At 42.4% G+C, this 24,312-nt stretch overlaps 1 protein-coding gene across 2 annotated transcripts in view; it reads right to left on the reverse strand.

Annotated features, from left to right (window-relative positions):
• Positions 1–24,312, reverse strand: part of RND2 (Rho family GTPase 2) — a 531,702-nt gene that overhangs the window by 427,788 nt on the left and 79,602 nt on the right. For both annotated transcript variants that reach the window (XM_089683937.1, XM_089683936.1), the window contains exon 2: positions 5,876–5,963. In XM_089683937.1, coding sequence (XP_089540063.1) covers positions 5,876–5,963 — 88 coding nt within the window. The remainder of the gene's footprint in view (positions 1–5,875; positions 5,964–24,312) is intronic.

A 24,312-nucleotide genomic window follows, 5' to 3' on the forward strand; every position in this document is an offset into this window, starting at 1 on the left:
ATCAAATGCTTTCTCAGCATCTATTGACAGTAATATTACTGGGGTTTTCCCGTTCTTCCCTTCCTGAATGAGCAACAGTGATCTCAGTCCGTTGTCTCTACCCTCTCTTCCCAGGACAAAATCCACCTGATCCCCGTGTATCCATTTTGGCATCAAGACCTTTAGTCTATTTGCCAGGACCTTTGCATATAGTTTGGTGTCTACATTCAACAGCGCAATTGGTCTATAACTTGCACATTGAGAGGGGTCTTTATCTTCCTTATGAATTAAAACTATATTAGCCTGTAAGGACTCTCCCCTTATTTCAATCTCTCCTCCCAAAGCATTCATATATATCTTCAGTTTGGGTATTAGTAGCTCTTTATATTTTTTATAGTATTTTACGGTATACCCGTCTGGACCCGGGCTTTTCCCCACCGCAGTGTTTTTTAATGCTATTTCTATTTCTTCTGACGTAATTTCTGATTCTAGGGAGTTCAATTGGGTTTCACTTAATTTTGCTAAACCTGCATTTTTTAAAAATGTTCTTTTTTCTTTATTTACTGTTTCAGCACTATTAAGAGTATCCTGGGGTATGATGTTATATAGTTCACTATAATAATCCCTAAATTCTCTAGAGATATCTTTAGTTGAATGCACCATTTCACCCTTGGAGTTTCTTATTTTTTCTATATAATTCCTATTCTTTTTCCTCAAGGCCCTCATTAAGTATTTTCCCGGCCTATCTCCCCATCTATACCTTTCACTTATTACTTTGTTGAAAACTCTTTTTTCCTCCTCAATTACCTTTTCTAATTCTTCTTTCTTCTTTATTATTCTCTGCGTTATCTCTTTAGATGTATTCCTTTTATGAGCCTGTTCCAGATCAAATATATCATTTAAAAGTCTATTAATCTTTTCCCTCCTTTCTCTTTTCTTTTTTGCCCCTATTGAATGAATAGTCCTCTAATGTAAGCCGTATGGGCTTCCCACACTGTTGCGACCGATATTTCCTCTGTCTCATTCTCTTCGAAAAATCTTTTAATTTCTATCTCAATTTTTCGATCGATCTCCTCATCCTGAAGAAGTGCGTCATTCATCTGTCAAACAAATCCTCCTCTTTCCTCTCTACCCCATCTTGACTTCATTGCAACAGGGGCATGATCTGAAATGGAGCTTCCTCCAATTTTTACTTCTACCACCGAATCTATAAATTGAGATCTACCAATATATAGTCCAATCTAGAGTAAGTCTCATGAACTTGTGAAAAAAAAAGTATAATCTCTATCCTTCATATGCCTAATTCTCCATATATCCACTAATTGATATTCATTCAACGATTTCTTTAATAATCTCAAGGACTTACTCTCCTCCCTCCTCACACAAGAAGTAGTATCCATTCGTGAGTCCATGCAGATATTAAAGTCCCCAGCTACTATCAGGCGACCCCTTTTGAAGTCCATCAGCCTACTCAATACTCTCCTCAGGAATATCTCTGGTTTCTTATTTGGGTAATATATACCAGCCAATGTACATTCAATTTCCTGCAATTTACCCCTCAGAAACAGAAACCTTCCCTCTGGGTCTGTTATTCTCTTCTCCTCCTCAAACCTTATATTTTTTGCAAAACCTATAGCCACCCCTTTTGCTCTTTTTATTGGCGAGTCCGCATAATACCATGCCGGGAAATATCTGGTCCTCAGCCTAACCTTCGATTCCATCTCTAAATGTGTCTCCTGCAAAAAAACTACTAAGGATGTTCTGTGTTGTAACTCCTTAAATAATCTAAATCTCTTCCCAGGACAACTTAGCCCCTTTACATTATAGGTTACGTACTGAACTTCTTCCATGTTATCCCACTCCTCTTAGCTCTCTCTATCCTTCACCCTTCCTCTCTCTCTCTCCTCCCTTTTGCAGGGTATTACCCTCCCCCTCCTCCCCCCCCCCCCCCCCCAAGGCCTCCTTTGCCTTTGGATCATAGTCCACCTCTGATCCCTACCCTTCCCCCCCCTCCTCCCCGGTGACCCTTTATCTAATGACTCTCTATTTCCTCTTCTAACCAGCTGCCACTTTCCTTCCCCAAAAGTATATGAGTCTCCCTCCTCCACTTACCAACCCAGTATCTCTAGTCTCTGCAGTCCAAATTTATCACAGAAATCTTCCATATCTTCCGGAAATCTTAAAGTTGCAGAAATTCCATCTCTCCAACCGATCAAACTCACCGCTTGACCCCATCTATAGTTCACGTTATGTTTTTTCATCACTTCTAATAAGGGTTTAAATGTTCTCTTTCGTCTAAAAGTCTCTGCTGTTAAATCCGCAAAAATTTGGATATTTTTACTTCAATATACAAATACTTGTTCTTCCTTTAATCTTTTTCCATATCTCCTCTTTATCTCCATAATTGTGGAATTTAACTATTATATCTCTTGGTTTTTCTGATCCTTTTTCTTGTTTGTACTTCCCTATCCTATACACTCCATCCAGTTTAAACATCATAACCTCCGATTTATCCACTATGGAGTTCAGGATTATGCCAATTAACTCTTTTAAATCTTCTCCCTGGGTCAACACTGGGACTCCTCTTACTCTGAGATTATTTCTCCTTTCTCTGTTTTCTTGTTCTTCCATCATAAAAAACAGGTTTTTTTTTGTTCTTTTCTATTATCTATTATCCATCTCTCTAATTTTGGGATAATTTGGGCATGAACATGAACTTTTTCCTCCGTTTCCTCCACCCTGGTTAGTAATTGCTCTAATACTTCCCGAATTGTCACCATCTCTTTATTGATAGTTCCAAATTTTTAAACATCTCCGCCATTTCCTTTTTATTTGGTATTTGCAGATCTCTTTCAATTTCTCTCGACTCTATACCTTCCGTTAATTGTTGACTATTATATACCGGTCCCAGGGAAAGTCTCGGACTATTATCCAAACTTATTTCCAATTCACTTTTTTCACATGCTCCCTGAGATCTTTCTGGGGTCAAATTTCCTTGTGGCATATACTTCTTAATCGTACCAGTTTGGGAATTCTTAGGCCCACTCCCTTTAGTATTTTTACCTTTCATGTGATTTTTTTTTTATTTTATTCTTGTTCCAAGAACTCCTCTTCTTCAGCTCCTCCAAATCTTCAGACCCTCCCGGAGAATCCCCTATTTCCTTCTTTCAAGTTAGGTAATACAATGTCTTATTGCAAACACAAGGAAAGCCATTGCATAAATCCGATATACAGAAAAGAAAAATCCAGTACATAAGTCCAGGATATAGAGAGTATATAAAGAGTATATAAGGAGCCCTGCAGTACACCCGCAGTTATCACTCACCCTCCTCGATGGGATATCTGTCAATATGCAGTCCTCTCCTATAGTTGTCTCTCTTTGGGGGATTCCTTTGGGTCTCTTTAAACCTTTATACTTTTATCTTGCTTTCAAAATTCCCCTAGGTTGGAGGAGGTAAGGTAGTTGTAGATGGTATGGTAGTTAGTGTTAATTTGCTAGTTGGGAATGAGATGGTTAGGAATAGTGTGGAGGGGATGGTGTAGAGGTGGCACGGAGGTGATGTGGAAGCGGTACACCGGCGTTCCACCTTGCACCGCCTTACACCGCTCACTAAGCTCCTCTGGACGCCGGGAAGCCGGCTGTTTCTCCTGCTCCCAGAGCTCCTCCGCGGCTGCCCGCGTGTCAGCGCCGCTATGACGCTACGCTCGTCTCCTGGGCAACCCTGTTTCTCCTCCGGAGCTACCACGAGAGACACGAGGAGAGAAGGAACTCCAAACGTCTCTCTCCCGGACCTGCCGCCACATCATCTCCAAAACCCCTCTCCAGCCGGGTAAGACTCCGCTCGCTCGCCAGTGCTGCTCCAGTGCAGCTAGTTATAGGGTTGGGACACCATAGGGAGGATTGTCGGGGAAGGCAACGAGGAGTGCTTTACTCTACACTCTCTCGTGCCACCATGTTCAGGCTCCACCCCCCTCATGGTATTTTGGTATTTTTAATCCCAGACCCTATATCGTTTATAAATATATTAAAAAGTAAGGGTCCCAACACTGAATCTTGGGGTACACCACTAACAACCCTAGACCATTCAGAGTATGAATCATTAACCACTATCATTAAATACTACTTTTAGCCAGTTTTCTATCCATTTACATACTGTTTTTTCCAAGCCTGTAGACTTTATGAGAATGAGCAAGCAAGATTCCTTTTTTTAAATGGCAGGGTGTGGATTGTGGGGTGTGATTCTCCACTCCTCAGTGGTATTCTTGCGCTTACTGAAGAGTGCTATACTTTTACTGCATTTTTTTAATTCTAAGGAGTCAGGCCCTCTTCACTAGTTTTCCACATGCTGCTTAGGCTGCAAATATCTGCTCAGTAAAAATGAACCAAATTTTTAAAAATCGTCCTATTTCTATGAGCAATATGGAAGTTTAACAGACACATACTGGCAATCTGATCTTGAGTATTAATTTGCTGGGCTGGACTTTCTCAGGCATTAGATGCTATTTTTCCATACTGACAGCAGCTTTAGTGGATCTAGTGCTTGAACTGCCAGCATTCAGTGACAGCTACAATCCATCACTAAACCTAAGAGAAGAATCAATCATTTTCTGGACTTCCACTCATGTTACAGAGTGCTTCGTAGGAGTGGCCTATATTAAAGACTGTAAACACAATTCATTGTGTTTATTAGGAAATGATGTAACATGATGTGAAATCACTGCACTTTCTGTTAATCTGAAAGACTAGGGCAGTGCTGATGCAGATATGTCCTGCTTCTCTCTGCAGCAATATATCAATGCTATATTGATCTATTGCTGGCTGATTACAGCATCAATTATTGCTATTAAAAGTGACCTGCTGCTGCAGAGCTGTATAGGGGGATTGGAATTGCATCAGGCTTTTACTGGCCATATGCAGACTCCCCCACCCAAAAAATTGAAATGAAAAGGGAAGTTAAAACAATTTTATAGCTAAAAATAAAAATAATTCTATCTCCCCAATAATTTCCAGGTCCCAACAAATACATTGCATGCCCTAAATCCATGGTCTTCAAACTGAGGCACAGGGGCCGGATGTGGTCCTTTGCTTGCCTTTATTTGGCCCTTGGGGAACTATTCCACCAATGGAAACCAATGGTGGGACATCATTCCTCCCACTGTCACCATTGATGGCTCTATTCTTCCCATTGATACCAACAATGGGGCTTGCTTCCTCCCATTGAAATGATGGGGCTTTGTTTATGCCCACTGATGCCGATGTATTTTCTACTCCCACTGGCATCAGCACCCTCCCCCTTCAAAGCCTGAAGAATAGTAAGCTGGCCCTTTGCTTGGAGACCCCTGCTCTAGATGACAAATGCAACATAAAACTAATGCATAAACAAACGCAAAGTCATTTCAAATTTTAACAATACCAACTTGTAAAATGTTTGCCATCATGCTCATTTCTGTCTGCACAATCCTGACTTGATCTTAACAGATTATTATTGACTGGGTGCATCACGCTGTAATGTAAAAATAACAGCAAAAGTAAACTAATGTGAACATATCAAGGGCTGCACTTGAGGCCCCTGTATTTGCTAAGTTGACCCCGATTTGAGTGTCAGTTAGCATCCCAGAATGAACATATGCCTATCCAGAGTTCTGACATCTATAAACATACTGTACATAGGCACAGGAAATCAATGCATCTCTAATCCCTATGTATTCAAAATATCTTACATTCTGCTGCCATATTGCACCTAGCTATGCAAGTCTTTTATATAAACCAACTTGAAATTTAATCACACAGTCTTAATGTTATTTTGAAAGTGAACCGAGAAAAACACACAAAATGATCATTATTTTCCATATATTCACACCACACCTGCCACGGTGTGACAGAGCAGAAACTTACCAGACGTGTCCCACATGTTGAGCTCAATCCTCTGCTTGTCAATCTCAAAGCTGGCTGTGTAGTTCTCAAAAACAGTGGGGACATAGTTCTGAAACAGAATGAAAACAAGCACCTGTCAGCAAGTTCCTTGTGTACACACACCTGGAAATCACTTCAGCATCCTGTGATTTTATACATATATTATGCTTCAACATTGTTGTAAATTTTCCCAGACAGCTTTGCGCTCACTCGCAAAGAACACGTTAATTACCAACCATACAATTGTTTGTTAATCACAAATATGAAAAATGAACTAGATTTGTCTTTTTTAGGTTGACATGGTATTAGTTTTTTTTACTATTATAGTAGAACAGCAAGGCTGGGTTCACACCACCACCACTGTGCTACACTGGGCAGTGTTGCCCAATGCATACACAGGGAAAACAGCATAGCTAATAGGTGTAGTTCATAGCTTAGGCTGCATTGGTGTGAGCTGCGATAAAATGAAGCACTGGATGCTGTGTGACCCCTGAACAAGACGTTTTCTGTCTCTGGGGAGGGGATAAGCTAGGTGAATGAATAAACAGTCATATCAGCCATGGCACTAGAAAATGCAGCCACAATATTAGCCCATCATTACAAGGTGGAGAGTAGGGGTATGGGAATTCTTATCAGGTACAAGGTAAGGCAAAAGAGAAAATAGAACACGAATACCTAATTAAAACAACAAAAACATGTAAAAGTGTACAATGCCTTTAAAATTTATCTAAAGCCAAAACATCTAAAATGTATCTGAAGCCAAAACATTTTTGTTTTATAGTTTAAGCTGAATGTGAGCCTAATTACCAATGGGGTACATACCCTTTGTTAATTAGGAGTGATTAGCTTTATGTTCTATGTTGTGTCTGTGACAGACAAAACACAGAACAGTTCCACTGGAGCTACATGCTCCTCTGCCCATACCCTCTTCCTTCTATAAACAACCACTGCCTGTCCCGCTATTAACTTTTGACCAATTCTCCTCAGCCATTATTTCTCCCACTCCGCACCATCAGCTCCATTTTCCACTCTCCTCTGCCATTCATTCCAATACTTTCATTCCCCATACCCCAACTCCCCACCATCAACTCAATTTTCCACACTCCTCTACCATTAGTTCACATAATCCCACTCCCCGCCATCAGCTCTATTTTCCATTCTCTTCTACCATCAGTTGCCATACTGCTTACCACCACCTCTACCATTATTTCCCATATCCCCACCATCAGCTCCCATTTTCTACTCTGCTCTACCATTATTTCACATACCCCCACTGCCCAACATCAGCTCCATTTTCCACACTCCTCTACTGTTAGTTCCCATAACCCCACTCCCCATGTCAGGGATGCGGGTGTGACCAAAAGTGTGTGGACTGACACAGGGAAACGTAGGCTTCAGATATGGTATAAATAAGACAATTTATTAAGACTAACAATACAAATATAAACGCAGTGCACCAAATCCCAAGCTAACACAAATACATACAACAAGGTGAATCAAACCCAAACCTAAACAACTTATATAGATACACAGGTACATACTTATATAGAGCACAACGTAGTCAGGCAGGCCGGGTCGATAACTATCGGGCAGGTAGGTACAGGAGGAGCAGGCGGAGAGAATGGTCAGGGTCACAAGCCAATGATCAAACAGGAGAAGTCAGCAGAGGTCAGGATCAGGCAGGGTCGGCAACAAGTCAGGCAGAAACAGGAACAGGAATGCAGGTTACAAGATACAGGGGCCCATGGAAAAACACACACCAAGGCCCTGACTGAGTCTGGCCATTCCTTAAATACAACCCCTGCAATCAGCTTCAGGTGTTTTGGCTGACTGCAGGGGTGAGTCTCTGATTGCTGAGAGCACCCGCTGGCCAGCCCTGGTACTGCAGCCCACAAGGCAGGTGAGTCCCACCGTTATTGGCAAGTCCATTCCTGACACCCCACCATAAGGCCCATTTTGCATTCTTTTCTACCAATAGTTCATATACTCCCACTCCCCACTATCAACCTAATTTTCCACTTTCCTCTATCATTAGTTCCCTTATCCCCACCATCAGCTTTATTTTCTACTCTCTTCTACCATTAGTTACCATAACTCCACTCCTCACCACCAGCTCCCATTTACCACTCTCTTCTACCATTAGTTCCCATACCCCCATTCCCCACCATCAGCTCCATTTTCCATTCTCTTCTACCAGTAGTTGCCATACCCCCATTCCCGACCATCAGCTCCATTTTCCACTCTCTTCTACCAATAGTTGCCATACCCCCATTTCAACTCCCATTTTCCACTCGCCACTATCATCTCATGCTTCTGCTGTTTGAAGGGACTGTACACACCACGTGAGAAGAGATATTCACATATTGCAATTAGACTATCTATGAAAATTGGATCGGTACACAAGCGTGATTTTGGCACATTTCCCAAGGTCCATCCAAGGAACAAAAAAAAAAAAAAAAAAAAAAAATCAGAGAAAGGTTGGACATTTTTTTTGTAGAATGTATGGGATATCAGAGTTTTTTTTTTTTTTCATTCCACCTTGTAAAGAACACAAATGAAGGTTGATGGAACTATAAATACTCACAATTCTGATCATAATTTGAGACTCATTAGACATGTAGTAAGTTAAAAGAAAATACTGGTAAATAGTGGTAAGATCTGCCTTTTAAATAATGGTGCAAAGTGACGGTATGACAGCATAAATGGCAATGACATTCATAGCAAAGTGAAAAAGTGTCTGCACATATTTAAAACAGAACAGCCAAAATAGCAGGATAAATATAAGTAGCCCACCTAAAGATACAAGACAGCTTTTGTTAGATTCACTTGTAACCCAGAGATTTCCCCTACAGCACTTTTTTTCTCCTGCCTGAAGTCCTCAGTCTGATGGCCAGCATCATTCAAGCCACTTCCTCTGAGCCAAGGTCATTTTGTACCTACCCCCAGCCTGTGACTGGACAGTGAACGTAGAGAAGCAGCACAGAGATGAGGTAACTTCTCTGTAATTCTGCTTTCTCTTCCTATCAGCATGCTTCTTTATGCTGCTACTTCCTCTCATACTCCAGCCCTTCCGTACAGGGACTCAATAGTGGGACACCGGGTTAAATTCAGTTACTTATACAACTTACATTTAATACATGGGAGGATGTATTAACATTACAGAGATGCATCCATGTGTGTGTTTTATATTCGCATAGATGTCATCTCTAAATAATATAGTCTTTAATGCACGTATCTTTTCAAATAGATGTGCTATAACATTTATCCCTAATTAAGTACTATAAACAATGCCCTTTAGAGCGACAACATTACATAACCATCAGTAACTTATATTATTCCGAATGGTAAAGCTGTGGAAGTTAACCTCTTATATAATAACTTACTTCTTGGTCTACATACTAATCATTTTCATATTCATTATCAAATTAATGTTTTTTTCATCATTTAACAATTGTTGCAATTGCATGTGTTAATACACAAATCAAGCAAAATATCTGAAATCTGAGAATTTCCCTAGAAAATGTTTTCCAAAAAGGTATTAGTCAGTGTTGATGAGATATTCCTCCTGCAGATATATGGTGTTCTTCTGGGGTGGGTTAGGCAGGGAGACGTCCTGAGTGGGAGAACACATGATTATTGCTAGTGGCTATAGGTGCTAGCAATTATCACATGACAAATCCGACATGCTGGTTGTACCCAAGTCGTACAACAATCAAGGTACAATCAACCTGCCCACGCATGGTTCGAATCTCGACCGATCCCCGCTGAACCAGCCGAGATTCGAACCATCTATGGCCGGCCTAAATATGCACTATTACACAATAAAGCCCAATTGAACTCTCATTACCTATTACTATAATACAGTCATGCTGCATATACAGTAATAAATATGGGGATGGTTTAATTTTTTTACACCACTAAGAGTGAGGCCGAGATTGTCTTACACAAAACAGTGGGCCAGCTCTTCAGTGATCCTACACACCTTATCAAACACTGCTCCAATCAACAGCACTCTCACTCCCTGAACAGAAATGTTCATTGGAGCAGTGTTGGGCATGGTAAACCACTAGAGAACCAAGCCGCTGTTTTGGGTGAGAGTTACGCTCTGACTTTCCTTTGTGCTGGCAGCATTGGGTATTCTGATCCTTGTTGCAGCACTTAGGTAAGGGAAAAAAGTAAAAAAAGACCTGCATTAGTTTGTATATGCAATATGACTGCATTGCAGTAATAAGCAACAATCTTTCACATGCTGATCTAAAAACATTAAAGTGGTATTAAATTAAACTTTTTTCTTAAAATCAGTTAAAAAAATTAACAACAAAACTCAAAGCAGGGATGTGTGATTTGTATTGCCCGAGGCCCAGGACACGTTGTTCCGGCGCTGAGCAGGTGTTTTTTTTTTCTCTTTGTTTAAGGGCAAGCAGCCCCTGCCCCGTATCCCAGGCTCTACTTGCCCATCTGTGGGCCTGGGATCAGTATAGCAACGGGGGAAGGAGTTGAGTGGACACACGTCCACTCTCCTCCCCTTCTTGACCTGACCCGGAAGTGACATGTACTGTATGATGTCACTGCTGGGTCCCCATCGACAGATTTTCCAGTCAATAATTGTGTTTTTTTACTGCAATTTTGCATTTCCTAGACTTTTGCGGTAATGTCCTGTGATGTAAAAAAATGGAACTACCACTATTTTATTCTCTAGGGTCTCTGCCACAGAAAATATATGTTTGGGGGTTTTGTGTAATCTTCAGGCCTAAATGATTTTTAAAACGTGCACAAAATGCGAAACGTACTCTGGCAGCAAAAGGGATAAAGGATACGTTCACCTTTAATTTCAAATCCACCATTTTTAGGGTGGAACATGTAACATGTTCCTGCTTCTGCAGTGGCTCAGCGATCTGCTGCCTCTGTGTGACAGCAGTACAGGGAGAAGTCCGCCGTACCAGCTCTCACTTTTTGAAAAGAGCACGCACAGCTGTGCGGAGCTCCGCCCACATGGCCACATCATCCATTCACAGATTAGATGTGATGGCTGCATTAGTTTTTTTAATCTTTATTTCTTCTATTTTCATCTGGTAATCAAACCAGCAAGTCTATTGTTTTTCACAGCGCAAACTCTTAAGAAGAATGTATCAATTTACATGGATGAGACAAACCACTTAACACTGGCAGGGGTGATTAAAATGATCAGCTTCTGTTTATTCATGTTAAATCTTTACCCCCAAAGGGAAAAACGCGGTTACTGTAATGGATTATAAAGTGTGAGCTGGAGTTTGGCTTCATTTTGTTATTGGTTTTTAATCTGCTAATACATTTAACACTCCTCTCCCCCCAGACTGAGCATGCTGATGTCCTGTACTCATTCCTTCAGAGTGGTGTCTCACTAATACTGGAGATGAGTTACTGATCATACCACCAGGTGAAAACAGAAGGAAACAAGCCAAAAGAAACTTACTAATTGGTAAGCTGCAATATAATACCTTTCTGATTTGGGGTTCAATACCTCTTGGTTTTTTTTCGGGTTTCCCCTGGCTGAGCCACTCTCTGTGCCCCGGGATCTAAGGAGTCCTGGATGAATCTCTGTTATAAGCACAGCTCTGTGACGATTGCGGCGTCAGACCCCTGCCCTTCTCACCAAACTCTTGACCGAAGGACTAGCCAATCTAAAACCGCGATGTCACGTGCGTAACAATGCCATGCCCAGCCGCACCCTGCACAACGATTTTCCAGCTAACAGACCACAATCGATGTACCGGCAGCCTGAGCGCGATTGTTACTGGGTTAGGTTAATTACGCAATTAACCCTTCACACTGCCACCACCTCCTTTTTGTACAGAGAAAGAGGAAACTCGGCAATATCAGTGATAAAACTATGATGGTTGAAGTAATCGTCTGTATACCACTGTCACCGAAGGCAGGTTATACAGAGGGTTAAACACACAGTAGCGCTCTTCAGTGGCAGGAATTCGTAATTTGCATTAAAGAGCTTTAGAAACGGTTCACTTTCAGAAAGTAAGATTTATTACTAAAAGGTCAAAAGGGTGCAATCAAAATATTTACATAAAAAGATGTAGCCTATATATATATATATATATATATATATATATATATATATATATAAAGAAAACAATAACACAGCAAAGAGATAACAGAGAGGAATTTAGAGGGTTAAAGTACTTGCCAGTCAGCCTTGGTTTAAGCAGCTTCAAGTTTCATAAGTCAAAAGGATTTCTTGTCTCTGCTGTCAGTTTCGATGTTAAAAAAACAGGAGATCTTCTTTTCTCTCTCACACACACCATAACAGCCTTTTTCTAGGATCTCAGCAGGGTGTCTCCTTACAGCAGAGAGCCAATTGCCTCATTTGGGGAGGAGTGTTGGGGCAGAGACCCAAGCTAGAACAAAAATCCCTTCTAGCTTATATTATGGCCCATAACTTTTCCTTGGGGCATTTGGCAGCCTGGGCACTAGTATATTAATACTCAGCAGCATCTGCGGAATGGTTAGAGATGAAACATGTCATATACACTTGAAGGGTTTAGGAGATATACTTTCCTGCCCTCCTACATATTCCAGCTAGGGAATGTAATATACCAAACGATTTGTATTAACTTAACCAATCTGACGGTATGCCTGGTTTTTATGTAAGTCTCTCATATTCCAAGATATGAAATCATTGGGGAAAATGGATGTTGAATGTGGTGTCTAGTTTATTACTTCTCTGGAATGTCTTTGAACTCAGTGAAGGGCTTAGTTTACGCTTTTATGATACCCAGATTGCACAACTAACAGACAGCTAGACCCCAGCTCCCTTGGGGGTTCTATAGCTTGGAGCTCTCCTGCTGTGCTTTGGCTGCCTGTGACCTCTGTCATCACTCAGTCCACATGTCACTCCACAGCGAGGGGGGGGGGGGATGATTGGAGGAGGCAGCCTACTTTGGGAGTGAGAAATGGTACAACATGGAAAATTCCTAACAAAATGGAGGTTTGTATCCTCCTCTGTGTGCACGATTGCTACAAGCTCTGTGCTCCAAGTCTACAAGCAGCCGCTCGGAACACCGCCACAGCGGTGACTGACAGCTGCTCCTACACTTTTCTAGTGCCTTTACCTTTTGCTGGCTGTCAGTCCTTCTCTGAGCTCCTACATGGGAGGCACAGAGACAGTGAGCATCAAGCATTGTGGTCAGGGTACATCTGAAAAACCAAGATCAGAGAAGGCAAAAAAAAAAAAAAATACATACATTATATATATATATATATATATATATATATATACATATATATATACACACACACACACATACATACAGTATCTTACAAAAGTGAGTACACCCCTCACATTTTTGTAAATATTTTATTATATATCTTTTCATGTGGCAATACTGAAGAAATGCCACTTTGCTACAATGTAAATTATACAGAGTGTACAGCTTGTATAACAGTGTAAAGTGTCCAAAATGTCCAAACTGGGCCCAAAGTGTCAATATTTTGTGTGGCCACCATTATTTTCCAGCACTGCCTTAACCCTCTTGGGCATGGAGTTCACCAGAGCTTCACAGGTTGCCACTGGAGTCCTCTTCCACTCCCCCATGATGACATCACAGAGCTGGTGGATGTTAGAGACCTTACACTCCTCTACCTTCCGTTTGCGGATGCCCCACAGATGCTCAATAGGGTTTAGGTCTGGAGACATGCTTGGCCAGTCTATCACCTTTACCCTCGGCTTCTTTAGCAAAGCAGTGGTCATCTTGGAGGTGTGTTTAGGGTCGTTGGAATACTGATCTGCGGCCCAGTCTCTGAAGGGAGGGGATCGTGCTCTGCTTCAGTATGTCACAGTACATATTGGCATTCATGGTTCCCTCAATGAACTGTAGCTCCCCAGTGCCAGCAGCACTCATGCAGACCCAGACCATGACACTCCCACCACCATGCTTGACTGTAGGCAAGACAAACTTGTCTTTGTACTCCTCACCTGGTTGCCACCCCACATGCTTGACACCATCTGAACCAAATAAGTTTATCTTGGTCTCATCAGACCACAGACATGGTTCCAGTAATCCATGTCCTTAGTCTGCTTGTCTTCTGCTTGTTTGAGGGCTTTCTTGTGTATCATCTTTAGAAAAGGCTTCCTTCTGGGACGACAGCCATGCAGACCAATTTGATGCAGTGTGCGGCATATGGTCTGAGGACTGATCCCCCACCCCTTCAACCTCTGCAGCAATGCTGGCAGCACTCATACGTCTATTTCCCAAAGACAACCTCTGGATATGACGCTGAGCATGTGCATTCAACTTCTTTGGTCAACCATGGCGAGGCCTGTTCTGAGTGGAACCTGTCCTGTTAAACCGCTGTATGATCTTGGCCACTGTGCTGCAGCTCAGTTTCATGGTCTTAGCAATCTTTTTATAGCCTAGGCCATCTTTATGTAGAGCAACAATTTTTTTTTTTTCAGATCCTGAAAGACTTCTTTGCCATGAGGTGACATGTTGAACTACCAGTGACCAGCATGAGAGAGTGGGAGTGATAACACCAAATTTAACACACCTGCTCCCCATTCACACCTGAGACCTTGTAACACAAGCGAGTCACATGACATCGGGGAGAGAAAATGGCTAACTGGGCCCAATTTGGACATTTTCACTTAGGGGTGTACTCACATTTGTTGCCAGTTTAGACATTAATGGCTATGTGTTGAGTTATTTTGTGGGGACAGCAAATTTACACTGTTATACAAGCTGTACACTCACTACTTTACATTGTAGCATAGCTTAATTTCTTCAGTGTTGTCACATGAAAAGATATAATAAAATATTTACAAACAATGTGAGAGGTGATATACTGGAAAAATGTATATTTATATATGTATATATTTATTATGTGTGTGTTTTGGTATTTTTATCTGATTTAAGAAAAAAAATTACTTTAATACTACTTTAGGAGGATGGCTTAACAATATACAGTTCAGGGATAAAGAGCGCACGCATTCTTTAATCAAAAGATTATAGCAACATAAAAAGCTTCTTGTGTGCATCACAGAAAGCCTTGTAATATTAGTATGTGCTGCTTTCCTGTGATATACAGAACTCATTTTCATGGTGGCTCCTATCATACACCTTATGATGCTGTAATAAAGATACCTTTGATTAAAGCTTGTGTGCGGTGATCCCTTTATCCTTGTACACTTTATACTGGATATCGCAGACACTGCCACACAAATCTCATTAGAAGGGAAGTGATCGGACGGGTAATAAAACCTTTTCTGATGCTAATAATTTTCCCATAAGGCCTCATGCACACTGTGGATCAAAAAAGCTGCTTCTTTGAGCGTGTGATTTTTTTTTTATAAACTCCCCTCCATGTTAGCCTATGTGTCCATGCACACTTTAGGCATTTCAGTTTAGTAGCAGGGGAGTTTACAGGCATTGAAAAAAAATAATAAATAAATCACTTGTGTGGTCAGGAGATGAACTTTTGAACTTAAAAAAAATGCTCAAGAGCGCATTCCTGCATTAATGCATTTAGAGTTCTGACCAATAGGATGTAGAAATGCAAGAGGCAGGAGAACATGTTAACACACATTGACGCTTATGCAAAAATGAGGCTTTTTACCACAATTTTGATGCTCCAAACTCCTGCAGGGCAAAAAACATTTTTAAACTTACAGGAGTGCATGAGGCCTATGACATCACTAAAGGTGTCTGTGTATGGCTCCCCACTCTGCTCCATGGGCCTAAACACATACAGTTTCCATTTAATTTATACACATTAGGTGATGCATTGAGTGGCACAAGGGTAGTCCAATGTACCTGTATGGCCGACTTTCCTATAGTATTCTGACAGTGCGAGGCCCTGCCACTGTGTAAAATTAGGCAAAAATAACAAAGGGTTTGCACGAATGCAGAGAGCGGGTCTCCAGAATATCAATTCTGAGCAAAGAAAACAGTTTTTTAAGCTTTCTCTGGGTTTTGTAGTCCTCAGGTTGGGTTTTAAGGTTCAGAGGATTCAAAGAACTTTGGGAGAGAAGCCTCCAACACAGTGTCTAGGTCTTGCTGAAGACCATCACATGGGGTGTGTGTACAGGTGTGCATAGCCTTTATAACCAGAGGCTTGGCCATAGCTCGAGGCTTCATCCAGTAGATTGGTGTGCCCCACTGAGGAGACAGGTGTGCTCCATCTAAAAGCCAGAAGGTCTCAGGCGAGGATACAGGAGGGCTTCAGAGGGGTGCCAGGAGACTCCACTAGAGGAGAGGCCAGGATGTGCACACCAACCAGGTGTGCTGTTAATTGGTCTGGTGGACCAAGGCAAAAAGGCCTGAGCAGCAGTGCCATAAACAGAAGAAGACAGCTCTTTTGGCTGTACTTCTTCTATGGATAACAACAGGAGTGCAGTTCGTTCTGCACTCCTGTGACCCATTTTCAGCTGACAGTGGGCTGAAGCGCGCTGTCGGCTGACATTGCTCAGTTGCTCCAGGCTGGGGAAAAATCCCAACTTTAAAGTCTGCCAATCCACCCCAAAGTCTGGAGCGGCACCTGGCTCAGCCGCTCATCGAGCCTGAGCTAGCCGCTCCTTCCCCTTCCACAGCCCAGCACTCCAGTGAGCGTGTGAGGGGTGGCAGAGCAGACAGCACTGAGAGCTCAGCGATCAGCAGTCATGTGATTGCTGAGTTCTCACACTTAGTGCCAGCATCGGACCAATGCTGCATCCAGCTAGAAAAGTATAATTTGGGGAAAGAAAAACTAAACTTCTCTTTCAATATTATTTTGTCCTTTTCCTGTTTTTGCTTTGAATGGTGCATGAAGCTGAAACCCATGTGTGGGAATCTTCTTTTTTTTTTTTTTTTAACTTTTTATTTCATACTTATACAAACAACATTAAAACATTCAATCTTCCAAAATATACTTTTTTCTTTTCTCCCCTAAATGAATAAATACATTCTATAACCCCTTCATCCCCCCAATTATTGTCTTATCTTTCTCTATCTGTATCCATTTCTCCATAATTTGTTATTCTGACCAATCTCATCATGATTTCACAAGCTACCTCCTTTACTTTAATTAGTTTTGTATAAGATTCTGCATTTTTAAAATTTAACCAAACACTTCATATTCTTTTAAATATTCCCATCTTCTCCTCTTCGAAACTTCTCAGTTCTTCCATTCTGAAAATGCCTTCCACTCTATCTATCCAATCCACCACCCTCAGAACCTCTGCCACTAACCAAAATTTTGGTATCAAACCCTTTGCTGCACTGATTAAATGGTACAATACTTTATTCCTATTTGCGCCATGGGCTCAGAATAGTAGAATAAACATTTCAGTGGGTCCCCTTGAATATCTACCCCACATATTTCCTTGATATAATACACTATTTCCCTCCAATAAACCTGTATCCTCGGGCAACTCCACCAGATGTGCTCCATATTGCTCTTTTCTTCACATCTTCTCCAGCACCATGGAGAGCTTTCCCCTTGCTGCTTATGGGTTATACTGGGTGTTAAATACCATCTTGCCAAGCATTTGTAGTTCATCTCTACTGTGCGCATGTTTATTACCTTGTGTGTTAGGTTAAAAATACCTTCCCATTGATGAGAGTTGATTTTTATTCCTAGTTCCCTTTCCCATTTACTTAAATATCCAGGGGGCTCTACATCATCTAGTCCACAAGGATTTTATATATCCTAGAGGTGATGTGTGTTGGGCTTAATTCAGCATTCATTAGTTTTTCAAAACGGGTTTATTTCTCCTACATCCCTAAATGGTTGTCGTAAATTTGCAACGAAATGAGACAACTGGTTATACTTCCATTCATCTATTCTAACAAACAAATCCTTATTCTATTCTGAAACGTGCATAATCTCCCCCCCCCCCCTTTTATAATAGCTTTAAAGCATCCGTTTTTATCCTTTATCCATCTTCCACTTATTTTAACATTTCCTGGTGCAAAAAAATCTGTTCCCACTAGTGGTATCAATAGTGAATTAAAATTCCCATTTTTCCTTATTGTGTAATCTGTCCCATGTAGCCAACACTATCTTAGTCGTTTCTACATCTGATGTACGAAACCCGTGAGGAATCAAAATCATTTTATCCAATTGTGATTTACTTAATTCCCCTTCTATCTTTACCCAACTTTTCCCTCGTGAATTAAAAAAACATCTATCACTCATGACAATATTACAGCTGTATAATACTTTATATTCGGTAACTCCAGTCCTCCATTTGCTTTCACTCTGCATAACACTTTATAACCAATCCTAGGCCTCTTATTTTCCCATATGAACTTCGTAATCATCTTTCTAATTATTACAAAGAAAGTTCCCGGTAAAGATATCAGGAGCATCTGAAACTTATACAGAATTTTTGGGAGTATCACCATCTTGACCAAATTAATTCTTCCAATCCACGATGCCCCCCCTTTTACTAGTCTATTCAGCTCGTCTTTTATTTAATTTATCAGGGGAATATAGTTTATTTGGTATATGCTTTTTACCGAAGTCGTTAATGTTATTCCAAGATATCCTATTTCATTTTTCCTCCAGGATAAAGGGAACACATTTTGTAATCTTTGCTTTTCTGTGACTGCAAGATTGATATTTAGGATTTCCGATTTAACCGGGTTTATCTTCAAGTTTGATACTCCTCCATATTGTTTTAGTTCTTTCATTAAGTTGGGCAAAGTTGTCCTAGGGTTAGCCATGTAGAACAGCATGTCGTCTGCATAAGCAGCGACTTTGTGCTCCCTATCTCCTATTTTTAACCCTTTTATGTCATTACTTTTCCTGATCCTCTCCAACAGTGGTTCAAATGACAACACAAACAACATAGGATAGAGGAGGCAACCCTGCCTAGTTCCGTTATTAATCCTGAAAAACTGGGATAAGGTTCCATTTACCTTTACTGCCGCTGATGGGTTCTTATATAATCCTTTTATCCAATTCATCATTTTAGGTCCCAGCCCCAATTTTTCAAGCGTGTCAAACATAAACCCCCAGTTGACCCTGTCAAATGCCTTTTCCACATCGATCAATAGGATCGCAGATGTTTTTTCCTTTTTAGCTTTTTGTGTGGGAATCCTGACGTAAGAAACTTTACTTGACATAAATGTGGGCCAGCAAGCCCTGGAGCACAGTTTTGACTATGGTGGACAATGCTACCACCACTGAGTTAGATTCCCCCATATTATTTTATCTAAAGCCAGCTTAACAGTAGACCTTAATATTGTAAAAATGTAGACAAAAACCAGAGTCATATGGTACCTGTGCCAGATGCTGCAAGAATCCAATGGACTGACAGGTGGATGCAAATAGTTGACAGCCTGACAGCGGCTGCAGTGGTCCACCCCTGTATGGATGTTATCATCTACTGAGCAATTATCTGTGGTGAAGGACAGATGATCGCCCACATGCCCACACACACACATCATGGCAGATAGCCTAACTCACTAAAAAGCTTCACAATTTGTCAATCTCTGATGGAGAACAGCATGTAGTAAAGCAGGTCGGTCACAACAAATAGCGCAAAAATATATTTGAAAGCTGACAAATGATCCATAACTAAACCTTTGTCACTTCCAATTGTGCAAAAACAGTTGTTGCCAATAGATTCACCTTTTTAAAATTCAGTGTTAAGATGAAGGTGCCATCATATAGACAGACATAAATATTCACGAGGGCCTACACAGCTGATGAAGATTTTGCTCACTGGGCTTTAAGTATATAAATTGGGCCCTAAAGAAGTAAGTACATGTGACAAATCAATTGTCATATAAATGCCAGGGGTTCTAAAAATACACAGGTTGAGAGAAAAATGTATATCCGTTGTTGCACTGCTATTGAATTAACTGACCCCATGCATTCATATGGTGCAAGGCATTGTATTAGGGCATTTTGATATTTGGATGCTACTTATATGGTCCCTCCCGCTAGCCATGATTTGCCATCACTGCACAAAGTAGCACAGAGACCCAATGATCACATCACGGCATGCAATTAAATTGTTTTTTATTTAAAAAAGTTATTTGGCAAGCTAAAGGATTTTTTAAATCAGAGGTTGATATTGAATATGGAATTGAAAAGCTAGTCTACCCAATCCAGGGGTGAGCAGTTTAAAGAAAACCCTAAAAATTAAATAAAATTTTCAAGACATACCGGGGTAGATTTACTAAAACTGGAGCACTCAGAATCTGATGCAGTTGTGCATGGTAGCACATCAGCTTCTAACTTCAGCTTGTTCAACTAAGCTTTGACAAAAAAACCTGGAAGCTGATTGGTTTCTATGCAGAGCTGCACCAGATTTTGAACTCTCCAGCTTTAGCCACTTGCTAACCACATTATAGCCGAATGACGGCTACAGAGCGGTTATCCAGTTATGGCAGGGCGTCATATAATGTCCTCCCAGAACACGCCCTCCTGCGCCCCCAGTGGCACTCACCCGGTGATCACGGGATGAGGTAAAAGATCAATTATAGCAGCCTTTTACCACATGATCATCTGTGTTCAATGACACAGCAGATCATGGAGTAAATACAGTTGCCAGTTATCGGCAGCACTTTCTTCACGCTGTCGAGGCGGGAGCAAAATACTGCCGATAACCGGCAGCTGTCACACAGCAGATTGGCACTGATCATCAGTGCCCTGCAGTGCCACCCTCCAGTGCCCAGCAGTGCCTCCCACCAGTGCCCAGTCAGTAACATCACTACCGGTCAGACGCATTGGCGCCATACACCTAGTCCTGCAGGGGACATGAAAACACACGCCTGTGCTGGGCGTTCATCAGGCTAGACGTGTACCGGGATGGAAGCGGAGCCCGTTTGTCCGCAGTCCCGATGCTGGCGGCTACCTCCGGGACTCCGGGCCTGAATCCAACTATGAGAGGGATTATGCATCGTCATTTAAAAGCAAATTTGTCTTATTTTACATAAATTTAACAAACAGAGCATGAGAAGGATAAGAAACAAGTACAAGTACATAGACAAAAAAAAAAAAAAAAGATTATAGAGGTGGTTATGATCCATGTGGGTAAACGAGAATAGTGCAATATAACAGTAAGAGGAAAGAATCAGTAACCCATATTACGGAGGCAAAACAGATTGTTGGGGGGGTATCCACTGGCATGATGTATGGACCAACATGAAAGAACGCCGCGGGGGCGTGTCCAAGATGGCGACCGGACAAGTCGCATGACCTGGAGCTCCGGCGGCTCGATATATGCTCCACTGGCATCCAGGTCGTATGAGAGGGTAGGGTTGAGCGGATTACTCACCCGTCCCTGCTACGTTGCGGCCGGGCAGCCGGAGGCGCTTTTGGAGCCGTTCTGGGGTGGCGATCTGGTGCGGCCTGTTGCGGCCGAGTGGAGCCGCGGAGCCCTCTGGCGCATGACGGGCCGGTCAGCGGTGGTGTGACGGTGGGTGCAGGATCGGGAAGGGGGAGGACTGATGACCCCCACCTCCCGCTCGTTCTGTGGTCTGCTGCCTGTCATCCCTCCGAGCCGTTCTGGGGTGGCGATCTGGTGCGGCCTGTTGCGGCCGAGTGGAGCCGCGGAGCCCTCTGGTGCACGACGGGCCGGTCAGCGGTGGTGTGAAGGTGGGTGCAGGATCAGGAAGGGGGAGGACTGATAACCCCCCCTCCCGCTCGTTCTGTGGTCTGCTGCCTGTCATCCCTCCGTGCCTGTCAGGACGTCCTGGAGGAGCATCCTGATCACCTTCCCTCCCCCCCATATGGGATACAGGGGTGGCGAGGATTAATGCGGCCTAGTGGGCCCAGGACCTTTCCCACCCTACACAGGCTGGCTGCAATCACACCCAAAGGAGGATCACTTGCCTAGCACGCATACCTCATCCCTCAGACAACTACCGGCATTCCGGAGTCCATCGAGACATCCCCCACACAAACCCAGGGAACACCGGCTTATTGCGGAGACCTTGCTACAGCCCATAAAAAAAAGGAAGCTGTGCTGAGATTAGGCTTACGGTCGTTACATCACCCACAGATTCATATACAGGAAAGGCAGCAATAGTCACTGCATTTCCACAGCAAAATAAGTGTCTTCCTTGTCTCGCCTTTAATCTCAAGCACGTGGAGACGTACAGTACAACCTAGGGCTTGTTTTCCACTATCTATCCCTATTTTCACTTTCTAGTTTTGGGGGACACAGTCTGACCCCAGAGAAAATGGTAATATAATTCCTTGAGCCTTGACACACGTAGGTGGGGCTACGCAATCAGAATCAAGAGTCGCTGCCGACATGGGGAAAGCAGATAAGAAGGCTGTCACTCCTCGCTCCAGATCCCCTCGCCGTACAGGTGGTCCGGCTAATCGCAGCATTCCGGAATTATTTCGATCTCACACTCCGGATCACGTGGATTCATCCGCCCTTGCATCCCCATTGCATTCGCCTGCAAAGGAGTTCTCTTCTCAGCCTTTGAGCATGGCGGCGGCTGCCGCAGCGGGTCGTTCTGAACCTGCTCACCTCACCATAGGAGACTTGAAAGCGGTTGCGTCGGATATCAAAGAGTCTCTTTCCTCGGCAATAGCTGAGCTAGACATTGACTTACAGGCAGTAGCCTATAGGCTGGACATGGTAGAAGATAAAGTTAATATGCAAGGCCTTGCTATCCATGATATGCGTAAGCAGGTTGACACACACACCATGCACCTAAGAGAACTCGATCGTCACATCGAAGATTTGGATAATAGGGGAAGAAGACACAATTTAAGGGTGCGCGGTGTACCAGAAGCAATTGAGCCTAGCCACCTTGCCCAAACTCTTCTCTCCATCTTTAATGATCTTTTAGAAAGACCACATGAATCTCCAATTGAGTTTGAACGCCTCCACAGGGCTTTGCGTCCTAAAGGCAGAGATTCTGACCCACCGAGAGATATAGTTTGCTGTCTAGTCGACTTCCGACTTAAAGAGGACATATTACGCAGAGCTCGAGATAAACAACGCTTGTTATACCAGGATTCCGAAATTAAACTATTCCAAGATCTTTCCCATCTTACCCTACAACGCAGGAAAGACCTACGCCCTTTACTAGATCTACTTCGCTCTAAAGGTATCGCCTACCGTTGGAAGTTCCCGTTTGGTCTCTCTGCAACACATTTGGGGAGATCAGCTCTCATGAGGTTTCCGGAGGATCTTGCACCATTCTGTGAAATCTTGAGTATCCCATTACCTGACATTCCAAATTGGTCCACTGAACCTTTTCTACAATCGCAGCCAGATGAATGCCCTATGGAAGCACAATCTACTGGCCCCTCGAGCGGAGACAGACGACGCAAGTTAACACTTCAAGCCTCAACTTCCCCGGTTCGTAGGAGGCTTATTACTGGAGACAGTCTACCAGCATCACCTGCACACCGCAAGGCGCGCCATGAATAACTTCTCCCCGCTACCACCTACTAAGGCGAAGGGGTATAAGCAACCCCGCACTTCGAGACTACTCCTCTAGTGGATCGAGTATGCGCTTCTCTTTGTATTCTAGGTTCCGTTATATGTCATATCTAACTTCTCTGGTATACCTGAAGTCTGGACTTAAGGGTATGTGTATCGTATCACGTTGTTAAAACTTTTACGTATATTATTTCTCAGTGATATATATTTGTCTTGCTGGCATATAATTGTTGTTGTACCCTCGGTTGTGGTATTGATGAGCTAGGTCAGGACAACCCTACTGATATTCTTGTGAATTTCCTTACCAGTGCTACAATTTACTAGCGTGGTAAGTAAAGGCCCAACATAATACATGATGAACCCTGTCGGATATAGGAGCGCAAACGCTGTTGGGATCCAGAGATGCGGGCTAAGCCCTTGTTTGGGCTGCGGCCTGCCTCTCTGGATCCCACTATATTGAGAACGTGTTACAGGTGGTTGGGGAGTCTTTATGATCCTACTATTTGAATCTTAATATTATGGTCTTTGAAAGTTATATGTCATGTCTATCTCTCTATAAACTCTGATTCGCCTTGGGCCTAGCCTCTACACATATAGTTACTGTATTGACAGAGGATAGCAGCCCATATGGCTTATTATTGCACGGAGAGGCGTATTTCGCTCCTACTGTATACTAAGACATGATGCTGTAATCTGGATTCCTGGGACTCCGGACCACCTTCATGTACCGTTATACATAAATATCTCTGACCCTTATCTTTTGGTTTGATCATTGTAAACAATATTTTAATAGTATTCTCGCACGTCCCCATCGCTCTCCTTAAATGGTTTGCGTACTGCATAGCAATGGGAAATGCCTCAATATGCAATTTGGGCCCTGGCTTATTACATACCTTCTACTTAGATATGATTAGGGTGCTATCTCAGCTATGGGAGTTGGGACCGTCATATTTGATATTTACGTTAACAGTCTATTCTGTGGTCGGGTCTAGTTTGGCCCCAAAAATTTAGCTGCTCTGATCAGTAACGGGAT

The sequence above is a fragment of the Staurois parvus genome, unplaced genomic scaffold, assembly GCF_062004578.1.
Source record: "Staurois parvus isolate SC_StPar_1 unplaced genomic scaffold, SC_StPar_1.0 ptg000328l, whole genome shotgun sequence".
In the NCBI taxonomy this organism is placed as follows: Eukaryota; Metazoa; Chordata; class Amphibia; order Anura; family Ranidae; genus Staurois; species Staurois parvus.